This window comes from Ciconia boyciana, chromosome 5 (assembly GCF_034638445.1).
Source record: "Ciconia boyciana chromosome 5, ASM3463844v1, whole genome shotgun sequence".
Classification (NCBI taxonomy): Eukaryota; Metazoa; Chordata; class Aves; order Ciconiiformes; family Ciconiidae; genus Ciconia; species Ciconia boyciana.
This window is the reverse complement of record NC_132938.1, coordinates 84,648,910-84,675,929: the sequence shown is the minus strand read 5'-3', so window position 1 is coordinate 84,675,929 and position 27,020 is coordinate 84,648,910. Positions and strand designations below refer to the sequence as shown.

The following is a 27,020-nucleotide window of genomic DNA, read 5'->3' as shown; positions in this document are numbered from 1 at the left end:
GTACATGAGGATTACTCGCTCAAGGAAGGTGTAACCAGCAGAGGAACGATAGGTATGTACAGCTTTATTCACAAGATGAGAAGGAATCAAGGTTTGCTTATTAAAGGCTACCTGACCCTTCTGTCCACTGATCTATCTCATGTGAACAGACTCCGACACTGACACAGACAACTGGCCCTTGCTCCTCAGGCACGCTCACTCACTGCATTCAGCTGCCACCAAGAACGCAGAGGCATTGCTTCCTATCAAAGATAACGCCTCAAGAGCCAAGCGATCGCAGGATCGTTCACTGAAGCGAGACATACTGTTAGCGCATCGAGAAAACCTCTTCAAAAAGCGGCAAGCATTTGTCCCAGTTAACAACCTTGCTTTCAGATATGTTTGCTCAGGTAGTTTACTGAAGTATTTGTAGTGCCAACAGGCTAGGTAAGTATATTAATACAAAAAACGCCCAAGGTTATTTTAAGAACTCAAAACTTTATACCATTTACGGGAAATGGCATGGAACAACTCAAAGGTGGATTTAGGCAAACCACTGCACAACATCTACTTGCAGCCACTGCCAGTACAAACACCTTCATAGATGTCCGTGTATATCTGGATTTACCAAGGAAAATAAAACATCTTAAACTTGTACCTTTTCATTGCCACACAGCAGAACTGGCCTTCCTCTAATATCCAGTAGGCTAAGTTCCAAGTAACATCTGCTACTGCTCTGAGGGAAAAGCGGCATACTGGGAGGAGGACAGGAGGAGGGAAGCGAAGTCCAGAAGTAGACAGGAAGCTACTGTGGTCATAGACAACTGCAAAACACTCAAAAGCTCCATAAATACACAACAGAGAAAAACACCGTGAGGAGCTATAGTTTTTTCTACAAAATGCAATAATCATGGAGAACAAAACATTTGGGAAAGAGGAAGGAATTGTGCAAGCAGATGTGACCCTCACATTACCAGAATTCCTGGATACGGGTCTGGCTATCGAAAACACCTTGTAAAATCAGCCCTGCGTGCAGAAAATTGTGTAAGAACATCAGGCTACTCTTGCAGGTCTCAGCTGAGGCAGCTACAAGTGACAAGGACACAGAAGCTCTCCTGTCAAAGTAACATTGTCTCTGGAAGGCCAAGAAAAATCTGGAGGCGTAATTTACTAATAAGATGTGGGACCAGAAATGCAGGCGTGCTTAGTGGAACGAAAGTAACTCCATGGTGAGGGGAGCAGGTTAAAAGCCAGATGATGTATATGTATCCTGAAGAGCAGACCTGGCGGTGCAGGATCAACAATAAAAATTATCTTTGGCCTTGCCCTACAGCAGATCAGATTTGCTTGTCACGCAAGTGTAGCATCCTTGGACAGCAAGAGACTTCCAGACATATAGTTCCACCCATCAGTTGTGTTTTCTGTTTTTTAAGCAACCAACCCACTGGACACTGTAGGTCTTGATGGTGCTTGTGGACCAAATTTACATTAGGAAGCTGGTAGCAGGCTGTTATTAGTCAGGGCCATAGCTCAAGTAGAAAAAAAACATTACTGCTTGCTAGCAAGCACTATAGCAACGCTGGATGTGACTGACCCATAGCAGAAGTCTTCTCTATGAGAGAGTTGCAGGCTTCCCTACCTCTCAGAAAATCTGGCTGCAAGCTAAGTCCTTTAGAGGAACAAGCTGCCTATGAAGCCTACCCTCCACTGTTTCCAAATGTTCAGCTAAGGAGACTCAGCAATGATTTTCCTTCCCAATTACTGATACGAATTCAAGTCCAAGCCAGCGCAATGCCAGCTGACACTCAAATTTTCAAGAGTCCAACCAGAAAGAGCTCAGCCAGGCCTCTCCAGTTCCTAATTGCCTGTTTTTGGAAAATAGCCTCCAGTCCACTCCGTAATCGGAGTATGAAAAATACACAACAGATGGAATTTACAAGTTACACTAGTAGCTTCATTCCTGTTAGGCTTTCAAGCTGGGGAGGGAAAAAGAGAAAACAGCTCCGTTTTCTACATTAGCATTGGCTTAGCCTATCAAGTAGAAAACCTGGTATTTACTCCAGAAAAAAGACTAGAGAGAGCAGAGTTTCTGGAAGAAGAGTCTCACAGCTTTCAAATGGGAGTTGTAATCCATCCCCAGTCTCACCAGGCTATGGCTCAGTTACCACTGAGATTGAGCTTGTTTACTCCAAAGCAAAAAGCTTGGCATGACTTACAGAAACAGCTTTTCTTGCCAGAGCCCTAATAGCAAATGTCTGTGGAAAAGCCATTTGGAGAAGTGCTGTTTACTTTGGTAATGGAGCAAGTTCCCTGGAATGAAGTCTTGCAATCTTCTCAAGAGATGTTGCAATTCATTTACCTGTACCTCAGCTACATACCATACAGGCTGCTGTCAGAGCCTGAGAACTACCTGGTTAAGTCAGGAGGCCAAGGCACATATATCTCAGCTACTCTGGACAGGACTACGCTCTGCTGCTACACTGCATACATATACAACTTGGGTCCTAATTGAATCCGGTGGTTCTTTTTTTCTTTCTTCTGTGCTTCAAGCTAAGCCACAGTCAGCAACACCTCCTGAAGACACTTTTGAGAAGAACCCCAAAACAACATTCTCAATCATCATCTTTGTAACTGTGGCTTTAAAGCCAAGCTTACCCCGTTGACTCATTTTTTCGGCAACTCTCAACTTGGACCCCAGCACACTGCTAGAAATGCTCAGAGGGAACACCAGCATACAGTTGAACTAATAACTACCCGGGGAGAAAAGAAATTAAAGGTAGACTGTGGATGCCAAGGCTCCCTTTCTGTCTAGGGAGTCACTGGCCTGAGGCTATTCTGCTTTTCCTCCTTTATTTAAGACAGTTTCAAGCCTCCGTCCAAATTCTCTGACCACACAGAGATGAAAGGCTCCCCCCTCCAAGTATTCCCAGCTCTTGAGTCCAGTGCCAACGGCTACTCATTTGCTCAAACTTCAGTTGGAGATGTTTGCTTCCAACAAGGTAGCTCACTTAGCCCCTCCCTAATCCAGTAACTAAAAGATCCCTTTGTAGTTGAATTAAATGGACTTCCTACTGAAACAGGTACTTGCATTTGCACATTTTGTTTACAAACAACTTGCACTCTTGCAAGAGCACCGAGCTCATACTTCACACATGGCTGTAGCCCTGCTTTGTGCTCTTAAGTGTTGAGATTCCTGCTTTGAGGAAAAACCAAGCTCTAATTTCAAGTGTTTACATGTACTCCTGAGATCAAGAAAAAAATGTTACCATGATTAGGTTATGTAAAAAGTTTAATTAGAAAATAAATAAGTTTGTTATGGAAACATTAAATATTAAATACAGTAATAAATATTTACACATTTACAGATATGACTTGACAATTAATGGTGTTTCTCTGCTACCAGAAGAATTCTGCTCTGTTTATACAGAACACATTCACTCTTCCAAGAAGAAACTGAACTCAAATAATACTCTGTGCTCAAGACTGCATGGACAGTTCAAGAAACCAAGGACACTGCGGTCAGAAGAGTTTGAGGTAAGTTGAGTTCTTCGCACCAGAACGTAGAGCACAACAGACCACTGCTTGCAGAGTGTCAGTGCATGAATAATTCTTCAGAGGAACAGGTTCTTGGTCAAGTTCAACTGACTGGATCTCATGGGAAGCATTTTATACTTTAAGTGCTGCTTAAAGCAGCATCACGTATCTGGGTAACAGAAGTAGCTTTGTGTTTATAACAGACAGGTCCAGGCTTTTCATCTTGTTTGAGCACGGATCTTCTCCTTCAGATACAGAGCTTCAGATCTTGCATTTACTGTCTCAGCATCCTGAGGAGACTAACTGTAACTCAGGCTAGCGCACACGCAAATGGATAGCTCCACTCACTCAAGTCCTACTGAATTCAGAGGGATTACTTTCCACACACACAGTAACAGAACCCAGGTGTGGCTGACAAAGACCTGTCACCAACACCCTGCAAGTCAGAACTAGAGACAAAGTTCTTTGAAGCTGATATCAACAGGGAGCACAGCAACAGCAGAATTAGGTTTTTCATCCACTGAGATCTAGGCAGAGAAGCCATCCAGAGCTCTTCCCTTTTTCACTCTGGGAGAAGGAAGGGAATTTTCTCCCCTCCATCCATTCCTGAAAGCTGCAACAAGCTCTCTCCTGTAGGGTTAGAGCTGCCAAAAGAGCCTTGCTAACAGAAGAAAGTCCATCCACACAACAGCAGAGACTGGAGCTCCAGCACTGATAGAGGTCTCAGTAGCAGCAGTCTCTAGCAGGCCTTGACAGCAGGTCCTCTACCCCACAGTGGCAGCTCCTTCCACACCTTTGTGCCAAGATGTAGTGGTAACTGTCCTCCCCAGCAAGCGATTCAGCAGCAAGTGGCATGTTGACATCTCCTTGCAGCAGCCTCTGTCTTGATGACTCAGGGCTTAGTGGCTACAGCTCCAGCCCACAGTGTCCAGGTGGATGTGTCAGGTAGCCAGAGGTAGCCTGCAGCTTGGCAGTGGCCACATCAGAATTGTTCTGTAAGGGGCAGACCAGGCAAGTTAATCACTACCCAAGACACAAGCACTCTGTGCTAGACCTGTGTCAAACCTACATCTGAGGCAGGTAGGTTAAGTATGTGCACACACCTGAGGACACTCTGCTAGATACTCTTCAGCTTCAGGTAAGCTTTGAGCAAAACATTCCCATTATGACCGGACAAAGCTTGGACGAGGTCTGTAGCTGACACATGGCAAAGCAAAACTACTGACTTCTGCCAGAACTTCTTCTCAGGACTATGCTTTATAGTTTCCTCCAGCTTGTAGTGTAACTCCTGTTCAGTAAGGGTCCTTGAGTCTGCTGTTACACACACTTTTGCTGAGGAGAGACCAATTTGCTTGCTCATTAAAATCCACTAGATTTCTCCCAGGGGTGATCCACCTAGGCCAAGGAGCTTTAGCACTCAATTGCTACAACAGTATGAAACCTGTCTGAGAGGCTATCTATGGTGCTCACACAATTGGCAGCTTTGTCTTGGTCTACAGAGCCTCTAAGCACCAGAAACTTCCTGATGCCTTGCAGAGCAGACATGAAAATGCTCAGTACTTCTCTTACGAGGGGTGACAATCCACTTGGCTACCACACCATCTTCCATGATGAAATTCTACCATCTTTTCTTGCACTAAATATTTGCCCCTGCCCAGATATTAGGGTTTTTTTCTTCCTAAGTCCATTTATCACAGTACAGCTTCCTATCCTCACTTTTCCTTTAGGACAGCAGCCAGAAAGCTAACAGCACTGTTGAATAACTCACACCTCAGGTGGTTTTGAGAAACCAGAAAACCGAGCTAGTCCTTCATATGTAACCTACATGTTTTAAGCACTTCAAGTGTTAGAAACAAACACTAGCTTTGCAAAACATGCATGCAATTCTCCTATGGCAACTCCAGCCTGGAAGGACTGAAAGGTGTTTCAAGACAGCTTTCATACCTGCTTTCTCCTCATTTACACACCAACATGGCCATTTCTGTTTTCTTGTCGAAGTTTTTTCCTTTCTTCTTTCTCTTCATACTGAGGACACTTTTTCCTGACCCTGGGGAATTATGGCATGTTAGAGGTCATTTTGAACCCTGATGGACATCCTGTTGTTTCCAGCCCCCACATCCTCTGCAGCATTTAGACTCATGTCCTTTCAATCCTCAAGCAAATCCTCAGCACCAGGAAGTTTCAAGCAAGACAGTTTTTAAACATTTGGCATCAAGCAGTATCTGACAATAACATCAAGAAGCCCCTGAGTTAGGCACTGGCAGTTCTGCCTCACAGTGCCAGGGCTTCCTGGCTTAAGCCCGAATAGGTAGCAAGATGAAGAGGGTTTATTGCTGGAACTGAGCAAAGCACCAGGAGACTTTCTGGGGGACAAATGTCCTGGTGGCTTCAGCAAACGGCTGTGGAGACCAGACTGCCTTCCTCTACCCCACAGCAGAGCCCTGGGGACTTCAAGTATTTGGAGTCTGTCCCCTTGATGTGTCCCCTGAACACATCATAAGCAAGCTGCTTATTGATTTTTCTCCCAATTTCTCCAGTCTTTTCTAGTAACTGTTCCAAACAGACCACCTAGCTTCTCTGGATGAAGGTACAGATTGTACCTATCTCATGCTTCAAGCCTGTGAGGTTCAGATCACAAAACAAATGCAATCCTATTCCACAGCTCGCTCCAAAAACTAATGATGATCATTTGCTCTTAAGCACTACAGAACTGGTTATCTCCCCTAGCAGCGAGGAACAAGGCAGCGTTCAGAGAACAAGTGTTCATCCCAGCATTCCTCAAGTTCAGATCTCAATGTGAAGCAACAGTGAAATGACAAACGCACACCTTGTTTCCTGAATTGCAGAAAAGAGTAAAGCACATACCCAATTCAGTTTATGTACTTCAGCAAGATCCAAAATTAGACTGAACTTTTGTGTTTCACCTACAATATCTCAAGCCCTACTGTGGTGGAGCTGCAGTGTCAGAACTGGAGGACTGCTCCACTACTCAGGAACCACTGGAGTCAGGCTCCCCATGCTGACTATCTAACCTCAGCACAAACTCCTTGCGAATGCACTGCCGAGCCGCAAAGGCACAGGCAGGCATAAGCCGCTGCGTATTGCTTGTTAGCAGGTACAAAGAAGAGTTTGATATAACGCCTGAAACATGTACCCAGAAAAGCTCTTTTAATTTATTCACAGCAGGATCCCAGATTCCAATTACTCCTGCACACTGAACTGTCAGCAGTTGGTTAGGCTGGCATGGTTGTTCCCTCCATCTTAACAGCAAGCAGTGCAGTATTTGGGACTGACAGCACGTGTTCCCCCCCATTTTAAGTATTTAAGCCCAGCAGCCTCCATTATTAAATGGACAGTTGGAGCACCACCATATCCTTGCCTCCAGCTGTGTACCCAGTTGTCAGATAATAGCCATGCATGAGGCTGTTACATTACTGCTTGCAGGCTTCTCCATGAGGATTAAGGAAGGCACTGCTGTGTCAGCATTAATGCTCCTCCTCCACTTACTGCTGATATTCTGCAGCACTGTAACTATCCTGGTTGTAGCAAGAGCAGAAAGGCTCTTGTTTTAAAATACATGGGTCACAGGCTGCCCACAGCCAACAGCGAGAGAGGCTAAGTGACCACTTAGTCACTTGGTAACTTCTCAGACCTTGCTTCTACCCTCAAGACATATCCAAGCTGGGATAAGACCACAGCCCTTTTGGATGTCTTCCACACAGGTAATTCAGATGAGCCACGCACATTCTGGGGCTACTGGACACAAGCCCCGCTCATGCTTATGCTAGACAGACACCAAAGAGTATAATACTTACTGCACTATCACAATGATAAGTACAGTAATGAAGCTGATGCTTGAGAGCAGGACAGCTACCACTACCAACACAGTCTTCGAGTAGTCTGTCACATCATTCTTCCTTTGAGTCTTCATGAACTGTTCACCACAGCGCTCACCAAAAAAATCCTGATGACACCTGCAAGTAAACATGAACACAAGTTCTTATCAGCTCCCATGCTGTCTGGAGCCAAGGACACCCACACACATTCAAACCTGACTTAGACATCTTCAGAGTTTCCCATGAATCTCAAGATGCTCCCTTCAGAGCATGTTCATGAAATGCAGTCACTGCTCTAGCACAAGGTTTGTCAGCATTTCAGCAAGTTGAGATTAGTTTGGGCGTGATGTTTCAGGAAAACACGCCTTTTCATTCTTCTGGTTTGAGTTTATGACCAACTGATGAGTTCAGTGGCTTGTTATGCATCTCAGATTCCATCAACACTTAATTTACATGGCAGAAAGATTCTCAGTCAAAATACCGCAGGAGATGGATCTATGCCAAGTTGACACTGATTTTTCCTCTGAGCCCTCATACGCCACCGGCTCATGGCAATCACACCTAACTCACAACGTACAAGTGACTTACTTGCAGGTCACCATCTGGAGATGTTCTAGGTATATGCATTCACCATGGATGCAAAAGTTTTTGTATTCCATTTCACAGGGAGTCCCTTTCTTTTTGTTTTTCCCTTTGTTTTTCTTCCTTCTTGATTTGCCAGCATTCTTCTCACCCCCCCTCTTTGTTGGCTTGGGTTTAACCACAGGTTCAACTGAAAAAAGGACAAGATGACTCAGTCTAGCAATGCTAAAAAGCTAGATTCTGTGAAAACTGAATTACAGAATTTGGTGAAGGGTAGGGGATGGTCACTGCAGGAGCATCTGTGACCAGGAAGCACAGGATGCAAGTGAGCATGCAGCTGGGCATTTCACACCCAGCACAAAGGCAGCAAGCTTAGAAGCTCAGTAAGCACAACTCTGCCACCATTACGTCTTGTGCAACGCAGACCAAAAGCAGTAAGAGCAGATGAGCTGAGAGCCACCAGAGATGAAGAGCAGAGTTGAAGGACTGCAGCATTTCACAGCATAAGATACCCTAGCGAAACCATACAGGTTCGAGCCAAGACCTGCAAAGAACATGGAGTTCACACTGAGCCAAGCCATCCACTGGTTTTATATTGACTCAGACACAAGGCTAACAGCCTCCATTGCTCTAAACTCTCCATTCGCATCAGTGATGAAAGGCATTTTAACTTAGTAGACAGTCCTGCGCATTTGCAGAGGCAAGACAGCTTGCTGTCCCAGTTAGCATACTTGTTCCTCCCAAGTAACCTGCAGTGCTGTCTTCAGCAGAAGACAGTTCACTTCCAGTTCTCCTACTTTGAGAGAGATGCCGAGTGCACCGAAGGAGTGAAAGCAGGAGAGTCCTTAAGAGTCAGGTTATTTGTTCTGCCACTTACTGTTGCCCCTCATTATCTTAATTAAGACAAACCTCTAGAAGAGCGTGGTTTAAAATGCTGGTGACTTAGTAGTCTTTGGGTTTAAGCAAGGGCAATCACCTTCCTTTTGCTGGGAAGAACAAGCTGAAGCCAGTCACTGACTTGAGGAACATAAGCTCTGCAGCTGCTCCACACAGCAGTCAAAGCTCCATCGCATTGTTTTAGAGCAAGTTGGTAAAACACTGGTTCTCTGAAGAAACCATTCCTTTACTGCTAGCCATAAAGCAAGTCTTCTCAGTGCAACACTGTGCCATTCAGGAGTAACAGCTAACCAGGTGAGTTTGAATAGGTCTTAGGAACAGTAGAGCTATATACAATTCTCTTCCATTTCTCTATTGTGCTCTGCAGACCTAATGAAAATAATTTTGAGTATTAATATTTTACCCAGAGCACTATGCTTATAGGCAATCACCACCACAGGACGCAACTTGATCCAACTACTTCATAACCCTGTATTTCTAGTGACAAAAAGAGAGCCTGCACAAAGAAACAAGGTGTAGTTCACTGTTGTCTAGACAGCTGATCATTTTAACTTCTAGAGCAACAAGCCTGGCTTGAAGTTACTTAAAAGCAAAAATGCCTTCAGCAACCAGAAGTCTGATTCAAATGGTATAAGCTATATTAATATGTAAACGAGGAACACTGTTCCTGCAGCAAGGTTTCCTGTCCCTAGAAGTGTGGGCTTACTGCTGACAGCTGAGGCCCCTGTTCTGTCCAGTTCGACTTGATATTTAGGTTCACACTTTCATAGCTGAAGCTGTTTCCTTTCTTCCCTCTTCAAGGCTCAGCTTGTCAGTTTGATCTGTGTGTCCCTGTCTGCAAGCTGCACAGCTAGGAAAGCCACCTGTTGAATCATAACAGCTTGAAGGCTCCACAGATAAACCTCATGCCAAGTAGAAGAGCTGGTCTACAAACCAACCACCTTTGGTAGCAATTCTGGTTTCTGCCCAGTTATACAACACTTAAGTCACCAAGGCAGTAGTTTTACAGGCCAAACTGCTCAATAACTCTAACATTCCTTTCTCCCCTGGAGGTCTTCAACTCATGAAAAACTTCAGCAAGGGTCCATGAATTCCCCAGACTGAGCATCTGGAGCATGGCCCCATTCACCTAAGAGGTCCTTTAGTCTCATTCAAGTCTCAGGATGTTTCTGCAGAAAAATAGTAGCTAGATCCACCCTAGAGGGCAACAGCACCAGCCTACTTACATCTACTGAAGTAGAAATTGCTTGTAGGTACCTGGCTTCTATTACAAGGGCACTTAGCCCAGAACCAACAAAATCCTCCCATCCCTTTAGTCAGGTGGGCTGTTCTGATCTCCTCACAGCTTACTAGCAGACAAATCACAATAAATTCACACAATAGCTATTGACAGTGAAGTACTGCCTGAAAGATGCTTAACAAACTTTCCTGCAGCCACTTAAGGGGTTTAAGTGTTTGCTTTCCCAGGAAGTTTTAGTCAATTCCAGGCCAAATAAGCCATCATGAGAAAACACATAGGAAATCCTTGGAGCAAGAACGACAACCTGAGGTAAAACCCACCTTTAGGGCCAAACAGCACTCAAACCTCACTGAGGCTTCCATGGTAAGTAAGTGGTAGCTGCCCCATCACAGCCCTCCTGTCAGGTTTATCAGGGAAGAGCAGTACAGCAGACAATCAGCTAACCTGCAGCTTCCACACGCCCTAGTCAGGCTCACACGAAGTTTTCATCCCTGACAACCTATTTTTAATGCAACAGTTTCAAGCAGAAGCATGCTTTTGCTCTGTACTCTACGAGCTAAGTGCTGCAGCCTTACAAGAGAAGTAAGTCGGGAGGAAGCCGGTGCTCACACCTAGAGAGCCCTCAGGCCCGGCACCGCCGAGCTGACGAGCCCATTTCACACCTGGCCCCGTCCCCCAGCGCCGGGAGGGCTGCCGACTCACCTCGGATCAAGTCGTCCACGATGTACTGGTGGACGGGCAGCGCCTCCTCGTACTCCTCATCCTCCTCGTAGTCGGGACCCGACACGGCCTCGCCCTCGCGGGCCTCGGGCTCCCGCTGGCCAGGGCCCCCGTGCCGCTCCGGCTGCGTGGCGTTGGTCGACGACGCGGCGACAGGCCGGCACGCTGCGAGGTAAAATGGCGCCGTGGGCAGGGGGCAAACCAACCGCCGCCGCGCGACACCCCCGCCCCTCCCCACCAACGGCGCCAACCGCCGCCCCGCGAGGCCCCCTCCGCCGCGCCGCCCCGCCCCGCTCCCCTCCCGCCGGGCCGCCGGCCCCGCACGCACCTGCCAGCGCGGCCAGCGCGGCAATCAGCGCCACAGCGCGCATCGGCGGGCCGGGGCGAGCGGCGGCAGAGAGAAGCTGTGGCGGCGGGCGGCAGCGACGCGCAGCGCTCCATGAGGAGCCGCCCGCCGCCGCCGCCCGCTTTATAGACGGCCGCGGCTCGCACGCCCGGACGTGGAGCGGCGTCAGCGGGGCGGGGCGGCAGGTGAGGGCGGGGGGCGGCGCAGGCGCAGCTGCCGCTCGCCGCCGCGGCGGGGAGTTGCCATGGCGAGGCCTGCGCGCGGTCACAGGGCCGATGGCGCAGGCACACCTGCCTGGTCGCTCCGCTCTTCGCTCTGCCCCCCTGCCCCGCTCCTCGGGGAGGAGGCAGGTGAGATAGGGCAGAAATATTTTTCAGCAATAAATCCGGTGCTCACCCTTAGCCGCGGTCCGCGTGTTTGCTTGAGTGGCGTGTGAGTAATGGCTGAGTAAGGAGTGGAAAGGACGGTGGGTGCGCGTCCAGGCTGAGGCGAATGTGCTCCTCGGGGGCACTTTGGCTCGTAATTGCCACGGTGGCCCTTAGCGGAGGGCGCCTTACCACGGCCGCCTCTCCTGAGCTCTCGCGTAAGGAAGCGTGAAGGAGACCTACCCACTTTTAGGGGAGAAAAGCTAGGGCGGCGGGGTTGTAACGTGCTGGTGTAGGGTGGGAACCCAGAAAAGCCCCGCGGGGGGGGACGAAGGGATCGGTGCCCCTCTGCGCCAGGCCCTGCACAGGCCCTGTGTGGCGGGGCGGGGCGGGAAGGGCAGCGGGAGGCAACGCTGCGGAGCGTTGGGGAAGGGGGATCTGGGCGACCTTCTCTTCTAACCGAGAGGGGCTGGAACGCTGCTCACAGCTCAGGAAGCTGACGGAGCCTTTGCTCGACGTGTCTGGGATCCAAGCTGCTCAGTCATTAAACCTTCTCCTCTCTTGCACACACGCAGAAGGAGGATATGCGGCTCCCAGTGCCATCTTTGCCGGGCCGTGCCAATCCCAAGAAGCGATGCCGAAGAGCTCTGAAAAAAGTTGCTGAGTCAGTCGCTTGGACATTAACCTGCGACAGACGGCCCTGGCAAACCTCCGTCAGCCCCTTTGTGCGCAGTGCAGTTAAAACAGGTTTTCATTAGCTGATGGCTTTACTGTTGGGATTTTTTATCATTGTGTTTCCCCTCGTTTCCCATGCCTTTTCCCATAGCGTCTACAGCAGAGAAAAGGCAAATCCTGCTCAGCCGCCGCAGCCCTGGGACAGAGAGTGCTTGGTGCCGCTGCAGCACCAGCAGGCACTCGCTGAGCAGCTCCCGGGCTACAGCTCCGTCGTCATTTGGGGGCAGCCGGGGGCTCGACCGCGGCCCTCCTTTCCTCCTCGGACCGGAGTTCCTTTCCCACAAGACCCCCGTAAGTCCCAGGGCCTGGCGTGAGCAGAGACCGAGTGCGTGTGAGCAGAGTTTCTCCAAAGGCAGAGACGTTGGAGTTTGGGGTCTCTTCTGTCAAAATGTGGGGTTGGTTGCGTGAGAATGGCCGCAACCATTGGGGGAGGCCGCAACCTCCCCAAGAAAGGGAGGTTTGTAAACTGGGAGTTTTCCTTCCCCTCCGCCTGCCACGCTCAAGGCCTGCTCCCTCAGTGAGGCACCGCAGCTTCCCTGCTGAATTTTCTTTTTTGTAGCTGTTAAAATGAAGTATTTCTCCCAGGTTTTTATCAGAGATTCACTGGAAACATTTTCAATTAACTTTTTAAAGTTCAGTCAGAGGAATATACTGAGCACTGACAACTTCAGCCCCGTGCGCTATGCTTGGCAAACTGCTAAGCAACCGAAAGGAGAAGCTTAGCAGGGGAAAGGTTGAATGACCTGAGTGCAATTGCCCCTGTTACCTGCGCTGTTTGGAGACCAAACACAGCATATCCAGCGCCTGACTCACTGCCTTCCTTCTCTCCTCCAATCTCCAGTCGATGGCTCCGTCTCACTGACTGGCAGCAACGAGGAATTTGGCTCAGCATGCTTCGAATTTGTCAGGCGTTTCGCCGACTCCCTCCTGCCGCTCCTGCTTCCTTGAAGAAGAAGGGGCAGCCTGGCATCAACCAGCACCGCTCCTCGGCGTGCAGAACGTGCAGCAAGGTGGTGATAGCCGCCGGCTGTGCACGGAGAGATTCAGGTGGGACATCAGGGGAGCTCTTCCCAAATGGCCATGTCCTGGCAAAGCCCTGCTTGGCTGCTTCTCCGAGAGGACACCCTCCAGAGCCCCACCGTGTTTCAGGACATGCAGGGTGGGATCCCACCGCAGGCCCCAGCTCTGTTGTGTGCTGTTGGGGAGGAGGCACTAAGCTTGGCCGTGGCCTTCTTCCAGGGCTGGAAGGACACTTGGACTCTGCGCCCAGGCTGAGCTCCCAGAGGATGTCCCCAGGAGCAGTGAAAGGATTAGAAGCCTTGAGGGGGCTGCAAGGCTCACCCCCCGTGGGCTGCCCCACTGCGGCTGGGCCGGTGGGGCAGGTTGCTGGGCCGGCAAGGGCAGGGCTCACCCTTGGGAAGGTGCTGGTTCCCCGTGGATGCAGAGTGCCACCTACTGAGCCACCGCTCCCGGCAGCACCCGGGGTTTTCCAGCAGGACACCCAGGCTGGGGCTGCTGCTGAAAGTGCCCCTGCCCGCTCTGGCTGGTCCATCATGCCGGTCCCAGCGGACAGGGAGCTTCCCCAAAGGCTGGTGGGCCCAATAGGGTGCACCTGAGAGATTAGCAGGGAGCCCGTGCAGGGAGCTGCACGTACGGGCACAGCCAGAGTCTTTCCTTGGCGTCTGCCCTGAGCCAGACCTTGTTTTCCATGGGCTGGAGGCACAGTGGGAGGAGACGGGCCGGTGGTACGCTCCCCCGTTCTTGCTGGCGGAAATGAACGCCTCGGGAGCCGGGCTGGTCCTTCCTGTGTCTCAACCATCTTTTTGCTAGCCCTGAAAACCTTCAGCGCAGCCCGGACTCAGACAGCACCCGACAGCACCCAGCGCAGGTGGCGTTGGGGCCAACTCTTTTCCCCTCCGGTCTCCGGCCGCGTCTGTGGAATATGGCACCGCGGCCACGTTGGAGGGGAGGTTTCTCTCCGTCGGTCTGCCTTTCTTCTCCCAGGCTTATCTCCAGAAAACATCTCAGCGATGAAGACTGCGGCTGTGTTTCCTGCTGTGGAGCAGCGCATCCTCTGGCTACCTGCAGCCCCGGGGCCACAAGGCCACCCTGGCAAGGACCTGATGTCCTGAGGCAGCGGTCCAGCATCTCCCGCTCTGTGGTGAATCCCAGCAAATTTTGCTGACTTGACATTAATGGGCTCTCTCCTTTTGCTTGGCAGCGCCTGGGGCCTGCTGTCCTCCTCCCTGACCATGGCCTGTCACCTTGAGATGACTGCAAAGGAAGGATGTGCCCAGGATGTGAAATTGCACGTTGTCAGCTCTGGTTTGTGCTGGGAGCCCCCAGGTTGCCCGACTATTTGGATCGTATTTCCTTCTGCTCTGACCCCGGACGAGGTGGCCAGCACACAGCCCGTCCCTTCCCCAGCCGTGCCGTGGCAATCGGGGCGTAGGCAGGGACTTGCGGAGGCGAAGCAACATCGATGCTGACAGCTGCCTGGCCTTGGCGGAGCACGCTTGGGCATCGTGTCTTCCAGAAGAGTCCGAGTGCCAACTGCGATCTCGTTATTCACTCTCTTTACTTTTGATAAAACCTTCGAGAAATGCGTGAAGGGAAAGGAAGTATCTGAAATACCTGCCCATTAATTTTCTTCACTGACATCAAATGTTTATTTTGCAAGGGCGGGCACAGCTGACCTGGGTGTTTGAACATGAGTTATCCTTTCTCATCCATCCAGTTGAGAACAGGTGGAAAAGGGTAATGACTCAAACCGGAGCGGTGTCTGTCTGGGCAGCTCACCAGACTTTCACTTGACTTGTGATCTGCAGACGCCAGTATCTTCTGCTATCAGCAGCTCCCTCATAGGCAGGGAGGGAGCTTTGAAGTGAGGCATGTGTGACTCCGGTTCCTGCTGATGTAAATCAAGATTGCTCTAATAAAGAGGATGTAGATGCGTAGCCAGGGTGTTGGCGAGGAGGGAAGGGGAAAGGCCTGGGTACTGCCTCTCTGGAAATCGGTAGAGGTTTTGCTAGCCTCTGAGATCCGCAGGCGTTCAGAAGGCCATGCATCCCTGCCGTGAAAGCCCTCAGCATGCAACTTTTTTCTAAGATGGTGACGTTCTTCCTGTGCTCCACTCCTTTCCCCGAGACTTTGGCTGAAGCAGGGATTGCATGAGCAAAACCTGTCCAGAAAGGGAATAATTTATGCACTTGTACTGCATCAGCTGTTCACCCTGGGGAAGTCTGCCTGGTGGCATGTGCTTTCAGTCACTCTGCATTTGACTGCAAAATCTTTTGGAGAAAAACAAAAAGGACAGAATCTGCTGGCCCCCATGACGACAAGATCTGGATTTTTCTCTAATTTATATCAATACAAATGAAAAACAGTCCCCCTGAAAATCTAAGGGGTACCTTCTCGGCCAACGGAAACTCCAGCAACCCTGAGCATCCCTGCTTAATCTGATGAAGCATGCAGTGGTGCTAAGGAGTTTAATGCTACCAAATTGCAGCGGCGGGTTTTCACACTTGCTTTCCACAGGCTTTCACAAATGGCAGGCAATGGGGAAAAGGCCTAATAATTTGCAGAATATCGTGGGCCATGTTGTGGCTCCTGTTGTTGCCTGCTCACTGGCCCTAGATACAGCTGAGCAGGACGGGCTGGGCTCACGTTTGAATCGGTGGTGGGGAACATATGGCAAGCCTGTCCGGGGCAGCAGTCCTGCCACGTGCTAGGAGGTTTTTTGGGAAGCTGCCGGCTGTTAGCGCACTGCCCTGGGCTTCGACTGCTCTATTTTCCACACAGCATGCACTCATTTGACCAAACACATCCTCCAGCACTCACCCACTCGTTTTTGTGCAATGGCTCAATTTGCAAATGCTCAGGGGCAGATTCTGACCCCAGCAGTAATTGTAAGGGCCCGAAGCCACAAGCCGGGTGAAGCAATACTGGATTTACACTAGAATGGGGAGCTGTCCCTCAGCTAACCATCTCCTTCTCTAATACCACATCCTGCCAGAGAGCACTGAAAATTGCTGCCCTTTCTTCCATTTCCTCGGGCAATTCACAGCAACTTCCCCCAGGACTCCCCAGCGAGGGCTGGCTTGCGGTCCTACCCACGTACCCCCCAAGGCAGGCTCCCCACAGTACCCCAATGCAAAACTACCCTCCTGACAATGCTTGCCAGGCCCCACGGGACAGAAAGGGGTAGGTGCTTTAGATAGGAATCCCTAAAGAAATGGAGGCCAGAGCTCAGCTGTTGTACTCAGTGCCATTACACTGATTTACCCAAGCCAAGTTGCTGTGGCCCTTTACCTTCAGTCTGATAGCGTTTCCCCTGCACCACACATTATTTTGTATATTCAGAGTACCACGTCAAGTGTTAGATGGGCAAAATCATCAGATCATCTCTCTTCTCTGTAATGTGTCCAGGATTGCCAGCCAGCACGGTCCCTGCAGCGGAGAACACCCAGCTCATTGCTTTCCAAAGGCATATGCAGCTACTGGATCATTCTGCAAGTGCTCCAAAAGTACTCATTCTAGAAAGAAGAGAAAAAAATGTTTAAATGTGGAGCTGCGCTCAAGGTAGCAAAAGCTGCATGACTGATGTTCATTAAGTTTTGGTGGTCTCCCAGCTCAATCACAGAATGCACTCAACTTTGAGAATGTGTGTAATTATGTGTGCAGTGCGGCTGTCGGAAAAATGATGTCTATACTTGGGGAAATACACGCTTTTTTTCCTCTGGTGTCTTGGAGATTGAGCTGAAAAAGAGCCAGAGCAGAAATCTTCATATTAAAAAAAAGCCTCCACAAAACACAATGCCACTACATGTTTGTTTTAAAAGCTAAAAAATGGTGACCGCTAATACCCGGACCGTTAGCTATGAATCTTCTATTCTCTTCATTCCATGCAACTTCTGGACAACCACTTTTTTGCTTACTGTAATAAAGTGACTTTCTGTAGGCACAGGTGGTTTTTAATTATCACATGCTGACTTTTTAAGGAGCACTGCCTACTACAATCAGGGCAAATGAACAGCTAGTTTTAACAGTGGAGGAACAATCTTTTATAGTCACAAGGCAAGGCGAACTTCCTTGAGATGGTCTCGTACAGATGGAGCGGCAACAATTTGGGGTTACCTTTAAGGCTCCCCTAAGAGGATCTTGGCCACCTAAGTCCGGCTGACCTAAAGCGTGTTGGTGCCAATGAAAGTTGCAGTGGGTAGTTTGACTAACTGAGTTTGTTAAGCGGGGTGAATAATATATCCCTTTCCTCACTTTAGTGGCTTGGGTATGAAGTCACCTTGGAGATGCGTATCACGGCTCATTTGAAAGCACATAGCATGTGAGTAAATTATATGGTACTGCACCTTTTGAGGGATTGCAGTCTCACATGAGGACTGGGAACATGTGACAGAAATAGCGTGATGTTTTTCTTCTGTGTCGTGTGTTATTTCCTATAGCGTCTAGAGTAATAGAGAAATAAAGGACATGTGGGGATTGTTTGGGAATTTTCTCCTGGAAGTGCAGCTAAAGTCTTAGCTTTTTACTTTATAATCTTCCTTGCACAATTTTTTTTTCAACCTGGTTCCCAAATTGAGCAGCTGGTGAGGCAGGTAAACACACACAGATGAACAGAGCGTGGGCCTCCTTCTGTGTGAAAAGATTTTGTCTCAGCAGGAAAATGCTGTGAGCTGCCTGGATCCGTCCCCTGCAGGAAGCCAGGCAAATCCCCTCGGTCAAGAAGGGTCCTCTCCCATCCAAATGGAACGCTTTTTGTCTCGGCATCTTTACAAAGACACGTACAGCCCATGGCGTGAGAGAGGGGCTGCCGTTTTGTCGCTGCATGCCCGTTTCTCCTCTCCGCTGTGTTCGTTGGTTTGTTGGTACTCAAGTCCTATCATCTGATGCGAGAATCAAACGCACGCCCCTGCTCTCATGTCCACCGCGGTCATTGGGGGTCACACACCCTGTCCGTCTCCTGCCTGACAGAAAGCGGATCCAGAGCCCTCGACTCTCTCTGACCTTAGATTAACAGGGACAGGATGAGGCAAAGGTCAAATTCAGGCCCCCTGGGGGCAAACTGAGCAGAAATGGTGCACAAAGAAGCTCTTGATTCTTCTCTGAGCCAATATGACTTTTGTCTGGGGCTGACCACCGGCTCCCCACGAAAGGCCCTTTCCCCGGCTGTTGGAGGGACCCTTCACTGTCAGTCCAAGTCGTGCGCAGGTTTGCGCTGCTGAGCTCCCTGCAGCTGGAGCCAAGCAGAGGGTCTTTGGCATAAGCGAGACTCACAGTATCTCCCCTGGTGTGAATGGTTTTCCTTCTGATTCACCCCACCATCAGGAAGAGGAGGGCATCTGGTACCGCTTCACCACAGCTGAGTTTTTGCGTAGTGCCTTCCCATCGGTGCACCAGGAGGTGAATTTTCTTTACCTGTTTGAAGTAATTTCGTATGTGAAGAAACAATGAATCACAAAGAGAAGCCTACAGCAATTAGAAATTCCTTTCCTCTCACCTTTGCCAAAGCTAGATTTTTTCCCTATAACAAAGCCCAGGCAAGCCTTCCTACGCACAACAATGATTACGTAGATCACTCTGGATTTTGTTTTTTTCACAGGCCGTGAGCAAGCAAAGAAGCCTAGGAGAACACTCTATTTCACGGGGATGTTTGTTATGCTTCCTTGGAAATCCCATTGTTTGCTGGCAGTGCCTGCTTGTGGCAACAAGTGCTGTGCCCTCGTGAGGTCGGCTGCCTTTAATTGTGCCAGGGTACTAGCAAATAAGCATGAAATCTGGCAAACTAAAAAGGTGCCACTGGAATAAGTCAGCGCTGGCAGTTTGGGCATTCATTTCAATGTGCTGAAGTGGGACCGGCAAGCGAGTGCTTTGCGAGGCTGCTTCCAGTCACACATGTCCATCCGTCAGCGAAACCCGTGCAGGCAGCGCACGTCGTGTCCCCTCTTCCTTGCGTGTTGCGTGTGGCCCCGTCAGGCTGGAGCACGGGGCCAGTGCTTTCCCAGGACAGGACTGCTGAGACACACCGAATGAGTAAGGTCTCATTTGCATAACGATTGCACACTCACGCTGTGAAGGAGGTTTCCTAGGCACAGCCTCATTTCCTGCTGTAGGGAGGTTTGCCTTCATGTAGGAAAAACCTGATTCTTGGTTCTGAAGACAGAAACCAGTCTACACTGGCATGCCACAATGCCATCCTCCTGGCATGTTTGGGTCCACCCAAGTCTGACTGCATGGAGGCACACTCTGCCCCTCTGAAGCAAAACCGAGTCTCTGCTTTGAGTTGGATTCGGGTATCCCGCCTCGCATGGACCGTGCTTTGCTGACAAGAGGTCTCATTCCACTCCTAAGAGGCTTTTCAAGGTCACCAATGCACCAGCGTCTGCATGGCTCCTCCTCTCCTTGTGGGCTTCACCCAGGAGGTTCCAGTGGGAGCAGAGGTCTGCTTCGAATGGGGAGGGAGGAACCCGGAGGTGGCAAATGCAGGGCTGAGCGCTTTGGTCTCCACCACTCAAGGCTTTCCTGGAAGCATAGAGCTCAGCGCCGTTCCCTTGCCGCGGCGAGAGGTAACTCAGCTAGAGCAGGTGAAGTAAACTGGTTTCGGACTAGTGCAGGAGCTAGTGCAGGAAAGCAGATGCTGAGAGGAGATTCTGGTAGTGAGAGGGATTTGTATCAAAATCAGCTGCCTGGCAGGGCAAGAGATCGCTGTCTCTATTCCCTCTCACCTGGGTGATGCTGTTCTGAGTTATGGAAGGGCAGGATGGATTTATCTGCCCCAGGGACCCCTTTAACGTACAAGCTTTTGGTAACAGGATTTGTGCCCCTCTGCCCCCGCCCAGTGTCTTCTGAAATGTTTATTCAAGATCTACCTGCTTCACTGATAATGAATGATCTCATTTATTCTCAGCTCCAGAAAGTTATTCCCAAGCTTGCTTAAGTTGCCTGAAACTAACGTGTTTCAACGTAAAAAGAGAGAGAAAATTCAATGGCATTTGACTACACTTAAATTATTTTAGGATTTAAAGACATATTGTCTTAACATGCCCGAAACAGGTCACTAAGCATTGCAGCCAGAAAGCCATTTTTTCTCCACATTAGCAGAATGGTGGCAAATAAAATAAAAAGCATTTAAAACAAGGAGCTGAGCTGAAAAAAATGCACAAGACTTTGTACGAAAACTCAGAAATGGCCATATGGTGTCAATTCAAGAGTCACGTTTCAAGCATCCTGACCCCTAAGAATGCCAAATTCTTCATTTCCCAGGTGTTACGCGCTACACTTTAAGCGACACAGTAAGTAAACACATTAAATGTTTTGGAAGAAACTCAAAGGAGGAGAGCCGAGGCTGCTTGGGGCCCTACTGACCTACAACAACAAGCGGCCTTGCACTCAACTTTAGAAATGCCTCCACAAAAGCAATTTTCACACATGCTCTGTCCCATCCCCACCACTAAACTCAGAGTCAATATTTTCCCGGCTTGCGCCCACAAAGGCAGAGCTGTTGTGCCTGTGCCCTTAGCGCTGCTGGGGTGGTCGCTCTCATCCCCACAGCCCTTCCCCAAAGTCCGACCCTGGGTGTCTGCGAGGTTTTTCAGACTGGTGACGCTGCCAGGAGCCACGTACCCATCTTGCCGTCCCTGTGCTCCGCGGCACTGCCGAACCGGCTGTCCCTCGCCCGGCGATCCCAGGAGCCAGACCTTCGGTGCAGCGAGTGGGGCGTAAAGGCAGGCTCTCCATGAGCCCTGCGCTCTGGTGCTGGAAATGGTGACTCTCTGCTCCACCGCAGGCGAAAATCTGTAAGGGAGACAGACATGTAAAGCATCACTTCATCAGTAAAGAGAGCAGAGTCCGAGGGACAGCTTTCTCTGACACAGCTCACCCCATGCTAGGAGAGCCACAAACTGCACGCGTGCCATTTCCTTGCCACTCACGACTGCCAAATTACTGCTGCGGCAATCAGAGATCTTGCCATCCTGGGTGTCCGTCGGTGGGCTAAATGTGTCAGGGCTGAGGTTATTGCCAAATCCCTGGGAGGACACGGTGACTCTTGAATTCTCAGATCATGAGCTTGTGCAGCTCGTTTTGAAGTTGATGAATTTGCAGGAAGGGCGTCTGTGGGGTGAATAAAATCCATCATATCACTTGGCATCGCTTCCAGCCTCCGCCAAAGGCAGGCTGAGGTTCAGGGTACCCGTGGCTTCGAGGGACAAGGCTGACAAAATACTCTCGGTGGCTGCATGGGTCTTTGGCAGCTGATGCTAGCCTTCGGTTTGGAAAGAAAGGAAGACTTTGCTGGAATCTGAGACTTTATCAGGAAACTGAGCCTTGCAGTAACGATTAACTACTCCGAGGACAGCACGCACGAGGAACGGTGAGAGCCTTCTAGAGATGCCGTGCATTTCAGATCAGGACTGACCAAAGCCACGCGTCTGCCCCTTTGGGGAAGTCTGGCTTTCCAGCTTCCTTTTCTATTCCAAAACAGGGCATTACGCCAAAAATGTCATAATTATTTTTTCCATGTTGGGCTTGGCAATGCTCCAACTTTTGCATTAAGAAAATGTTGAAAGCTTTAATTGCTACTTTTTTTGATGCATACAAAAATATCAGTTTTCGTAAGCTCAGAATGTTCTCTGCTCTTTTGAGCATGAGCACAAAGCGCTGCTTTTCTACAGGAAATTTCTGAGCTAACTCCCCATGGCAGGACGTGGCTGCCCTCCCACCCTCCGTCCCTGCTGCACCGAGTCCGGTATCTGAGCCCCACGCACGCCACAGTGGGATGACACTCATGATGCCCCACGCAAAGAAATCCAGGATCTGGAAGCGAGGGTAGTCTGAGAGTAGTCTTCAAGGTGACGACTAGGTGGGAATGAAACCAGTGCCAGAAATGTCATGGGGCACTGAACCACTCAGGAATAGTGACTGATGAACGGATTTTTTTCCCCTCTGCTTGATTTGAGCCCATCGGAACAAAACAACTTGGGTGAGTTGAAAAAAACCAACAAGTTTTGACGAGTGATGAACTGGCTGAAATGAAATATCCCAGTTCAGTTATCCCAGCAGAAAGGAAAACTAAACACATAGGTGAATATGTCAGGAGAAGAAACAATCCCAAGGCAGATCACTTGCCTCTTTCAGAAGCTGTATCTTCAACCAGAAAAATCCTTTGGGTGGTAAAATTCCCAGCGAAACTTCGCTGCAGAAAGAGAGCCCTGCATCTCCACGAGTGGAGCGGCTGACTTGCCTGGCTGTGTCAGGCTATCTGCACAGGGATGTCGTCGTGGAGGCAATGGCTGAGGAGGAATTACATGAGTCAGGACAAAGAGGACAAAGGAGCGGTAACCAGAGCATCGCCTGGGACGGGGCACTGCTCAAGAGGCAGGAGTCTGGCCGGGGAAGCCAGCAGCGGTGACCGGGCACTGGTAGCCCTGACCAGCAACCTTTCCCCGGCTGAGCCTTTGGAGCTGCTGAGGGTGGGGCTGGGAATACCTTTTTCTGGGGTTCTTCCCATTCCAAAGACAAACATGTTACTAGTGAGGAGGAGAGGAGCTGGTTAGAAACGAGGCTGCCTGAAAAGAACGGCTTGGACTCACCCTGCCAGGTTTTCCAGCCGTTGTAAATCCAGTCTGATTTCTGATATTTGACCTTCTTCATTTAAATGCTCCTGTCCTCTTGGTGAGCTTTCTACAGGGGCTGAAACTTGCTGCGCCTTGCTCTGCTGTCGCAGCGATGCTTGTTCTTGGCACGGGTGGGCTGAGCAGGTGGACCTCCTGAATGAGCTCCAAATGTTTGGGAGGCCACAGGTGCACAGATCTTGTGAGATACTGAGCTCATAGAATCATAGAATCATAGAATGGTTTGGGTTGGAAGGCACCTTAAAGATCATCTAGTCCAACCCCCCTGCCATGGGCAGGGACACCTTCCACTAAACCAGGTTGCTCAAAGCCCCATCCAACCTGGCCTTGACTGTTTCCTCCTGACTTCAATTCTGTGTCCTTTTTACAGTCAGAAAGTCTCACCATCTTTTCTTGCCCTCATCTAAACCCTATTCTTCCCTCATTTTCTATCCCCTCATTACAACTCTTCGGTCTGGTTTCCACCACCCCCCTCTCAGCAGTGACCTGAAGGCTTATTCCCATGTTGTTGTGTGTATCCAGATGGATATCCACCTCCCATCAGCTACTCTTCTCTCCTGAAATTAACCCTTATTTCCCCGCCTCTACCGCCTAAATGACAGCAGTTCTGGGAGAGGCAGCTAAACTGGCTTCTCTTCCTCATTCGTGTGGCTTGGGCTTGTACAGCTGCCTCAGCTTCCCGTTATAATGAAGGGCACCGATAACCAGCCTGACAAACCGGAACAGAAAGAGGACATCCGTCACAGGACCACTGGGGACCATGGACAAATGTCTACGGACAAACGGTGGTTCCCTGCTGGGGCTGGTGCCTGTTCACTATTGCATCTCGCCTCCTAAATTCCTACTGGGTTTTCCTGTCAGGAGGCTGATGACCCCTGGTGACTCGGTCGGAAGGATCACACTGGCATCCATCAGGGTAGGGCAGAGAGATTTCTCAATATTTTTTTGATCCGTTGTTTTAATCTCACAGTTTGCTGGGAAAGCTTTTAATCATACGGGATGGAATTAGATAATGGGAGTGTTGGAGTAATTTAGGTTTGGCACCGGCTTTATTAAAGTGATGACTATTTGTGCAAGACCAAACTTCTACATTTACTGATGGAACACCTTCCATCCGTCCTTCCGTCCGTCCATCCTTTCTTCCCTCCTTCCATCAGTTCATCGGTCCATCCGTCCATCCATCCATCCAACAATCCTTTCTTCATCATAAACACAAAGGATGACTGCTACTGACCCAGCACAGATTTGCAACGAGTGTGTGATTTGTAAGTCTTTCCAGTGCATTTAACCTCCTCTCTCTCCTCCCTGTGCTCCACACCTGCTCTTCTCACGAGCAGCCCCGAGATGAGGTGCCAGATGCACTGTGCAATCCGAGGCTTGCCTCAGCGGGGACTAGGACCAGCTGTCCAAACGTCCTCCGCCTCTCTGATGTAACCCAAGACGGTCATGGAGGCTTCCTCCACCTCTCGGCAAACTTGTGACATGACTGGCTGACGCACTCCAAGGAAACCCACTGAGGGGGACACATGACTCACAAAGGCTTGAGATTGCCAAAGCACCTCTAGTGACATTACCATGAAGCACGCAACAGGCAAGACGGCATCCGGAGAGAGAAAGGTCAGCCTCCCCAGTTAAATGCATTGCGTGTCATCTGTTGCGTGGGCCACGGGTGAAGAGGGTACTAAAGGAGGTTTGGTTTTAACCCCTGCGGTAGCCAATGGTAATGGTAATTCCAGGTTTGGTAACAGTGGGCACACCACAGACGCTGAAAAAGTTTCTCCCTCAAGAAGTGATATGGTGATGGATGGCTTGAGTTACTGTGACTACTCCCATTCTTATCTCTTTGCAGTTTTGTGGCTGGCTGCTGCTTTTGGAAAGATTTTTCTTCTAATGCCCTCTTAAAAAAAGTCAGATATCTTGCGACCAGGGGAAATATTAACACCAGTAACATTTGCACAAAAACATAGCATTTCAGAGAGTTTACAGGAAGCCTTACTTCAAAAAAGCACCATCCTTCCACAGAGCACCCGGGGAGGAGTTGTTGCCGTTGCTTCCTAGCTCAGACAGCCCCAGGCTTGAAAGCAAGCATCAGTTATCCGTTGCCTGAATCCCAAGAGGCTGGAATGGGTTTCAGATAAAATATACAGACTTGTGGGCAAGAACCCCACAGCAGGGTTACTGACAGGACAGCTCTGGGATGGGCTAAGTTTTAAAATGATAGGGAGATGTCAAATGGAGCACCACTGCAGCTGATGGGAGCTGTGGTTGCTCAGCCCTCCAGAGAGCGGCCAGCAGAAGTGTCCCAGGCAGAAAGACTGCACAGCGATACGCTGGTGGCCCTGAGGACACGTAGATGGCTGTGGTGTCAGGTGGGTCTCTCCAGTACCAGTCTTTAGTCCCTGTCCCCGCCTGTTTCACACACCTACTCTACCGTGATGCGTTTTGACACAGGCATGGGAGAACTGACCTGGCAGGAGCCTGTAACACTCGTGCAGGAGGCGAAGCCGTTTGGTAAGGAAGGCTTAGGCAGGGCAACCTCGGAGGCACACCGCAGGCGCTCTCACCAGCGGAAAGAGAGTTGCAGCCAAAGGTGACTCTGACGGTGGGCGGTGCGGGTGAGGAAGAGCTGCACCAGAGGGATAGAGGTGGTGCCAGCAGAAACCATGGAAAGAATGAGGGAGGTTCACTCTCTGAGACAAATTATTTGGGGTGTGTCATCAGGACCCGGCTGCGTGGTTGCTGGACTGGCAATCTACGTCCAGCCGGCACAAGCTGTTGAGGTGGCAGGCTGGTATGTGGCCCCAAGCTTTTCAGTTGCTCAATCATGTGCAGGAGCGAGAAAAACACAGGGTCTGGAAGGGCTGTTATGGGCTGGGAGTAAGATGAGCAACAGGATAGGTGGAAAAAGCCCAAGCCAAATCAAAACAGTCAGCGAAAAGTTAAGACAGATAGAAAGAAACAAACAAATCCTGCTCGGGTCTGAAAGTGGACTATTCCTCTTAGATTTGCCTGACCCAAATAGCTAAAGGCACGATAAACCCCACTGCAATTTAAAACTTCTGCAAGTGCAGCAGTGGGCATGTGGACCCAAGTGCTGCAGCGGAAAGATGCATCTTTAGCTACTGTGGCTGCTCAGGTGCAGAGGGGCTGGCAGCGAGCAGGGCAGGGGTAGAGTCTGAAGCCTTTCGGCCACTGGAGCTCTAGTAGTGGGACCGCAAATACATGGGGTCATCATTTACAAAAGGTGGGGTGAGAGGACGGAGTCCCCTTAAGTGATGCTCCTACCGAGTGGAGCAGAGGAGCGGAAAGGGCAGCGTATGGGAGTCGGAGCAAAAGCGTGGCCAGGCTGCGCGTGCCTCTGGGCTGAGTCTCTCCGGGGAGTCCAGGAAAAGTTTCTGGAGGATGAACAGGGACCGGCCAGAGCAGTTCACGGACAGGCGGGGAAGCCTGAGGGGGAAACAAAGATGTGTCACCACGTATCCTAACTGGGTCACAGCAAGAATGGAAGGAGGCTCCAAGAATCGATTTTTGCCCCATCTTCCCACTAGCAAAGGCCGTGCTAACAACGAGGCTGTGGCTGGGGCTGCCATTAGCTGTCACCAGTTACCCGGCAGAACAGGTTTCTGTGTGACAACTGGATTACAGGAGAAGGAGAGAGGAAGTGAAAAGCTCAAGAGCAGCTAACAAGGGCCCTGTGAGACAGAGTTAACCCAGTTAACTGGGAATGACCAACGATCGCCTTCTAACTCGATGCTGAAGGGAGACACAAAGGACCAGGCAGACCAGGGAAAAATTTGTACCGTCCAGACCCATCTTAAACATTGACTGAGCGGCACCAAGGGCTGGATAAGCACTGCCAAAAATAAGTGCTTAAGTTATCTTAGAAGACGGCAGAAGGTAGCAGCAGGCTACCTGCACAGACCCAGCACGTCAAGCGTAAACCCTACAGGATAACCCAGTGTTTGAAAAAGATGGGCAAGATATCCCATGGTCAGATCACAGAGGCTGTTCTGTGATAGACCTCAGGTCAAACAGCAAGAGCCAGCTTGCCTGCAGCCATCAGGACATGCAAAGGGGGTCCCTTGTACCCCTACGTCGCCATACTTCATCTGGAAGATCTTCTTGTCTTTGGTCAATGTC

At 49.9% G+C, this 27,020-nt stretch overlaps 1 protein-coding gene and 1 long non-coding RNA gene across 2 annotated transcripts; both read right to left on the bottom strand.

Moving 5' to 3' along the window:
- Positions 1–3,250: 3,250 nt before the first annotated feature.
- Positions 3,251–11,317, bottom strand: AREG (amphiregulin). Its single transcript, XM_072863016.1, has 6 exons — positions 11,117–11,317; positions 10,771–10,953; positions 7,938–8,121; positions 7,329–7,487; positions 5,458–5,560; positions 3,251–4,506 (listed from the first exon to the last, which is right to left on the bottom strand). The coding sequence occupies exons 1-5, from the start codon at positions 11,157–11,159 to the stop codon at positions 5,473–5,475; spliced, it is 657 nt and encodes a 218-aa protein (XP_072719117.1). The 5' UTR covers positions 11,160–11,317; the 3' UTR covers positions 3,251–4,506; positions 5,458–5,472.
- A 5,028-nt stretch (positions 11,318–16,345) lies between these two features.
- Positions 16,346–21,647, bottom strand: LOC140652348 (uncharacterized). The gene is made up of 3 exons (XR_012042744.1): positions 21,128–21,647; positions 20,872–21,042; positions 16,346–16,769 (listed from the first exon to the last, which is right to left on the bottom strand). It is a non-coding gene; the product is annotated as an uncharacterized lncRNA (long non-coding RNA).
- Between the last annotated feature and the right edge of the window lie 5,373 nt (positions 21,648–27,020).

Bases quoted from the DNA above. Each gene is read 5' to 3' on its own strand.
- AREG (XM_072863016.1), bottom strand. From the start codon at position 11,159: ATGCGCGCTGTGGCGCTGATTGCCGCGCTGGCCGCGCTGGCAG. The intron at 7,488-7,937 runs GTAAGTCACTTG...GTTTACTTGCAG, and splicing joins CTCCAGATGGTGACCTGCAA to GTGTCATCAGGATTTTTTTG. The intron at 5,561-7,328 runs GTAAGTATTATA...ATAATTCCCCAG, and splicing joins CTTATCATTGTGATAGTGCA to GGTCAGGAAAAAGTGTCCTC.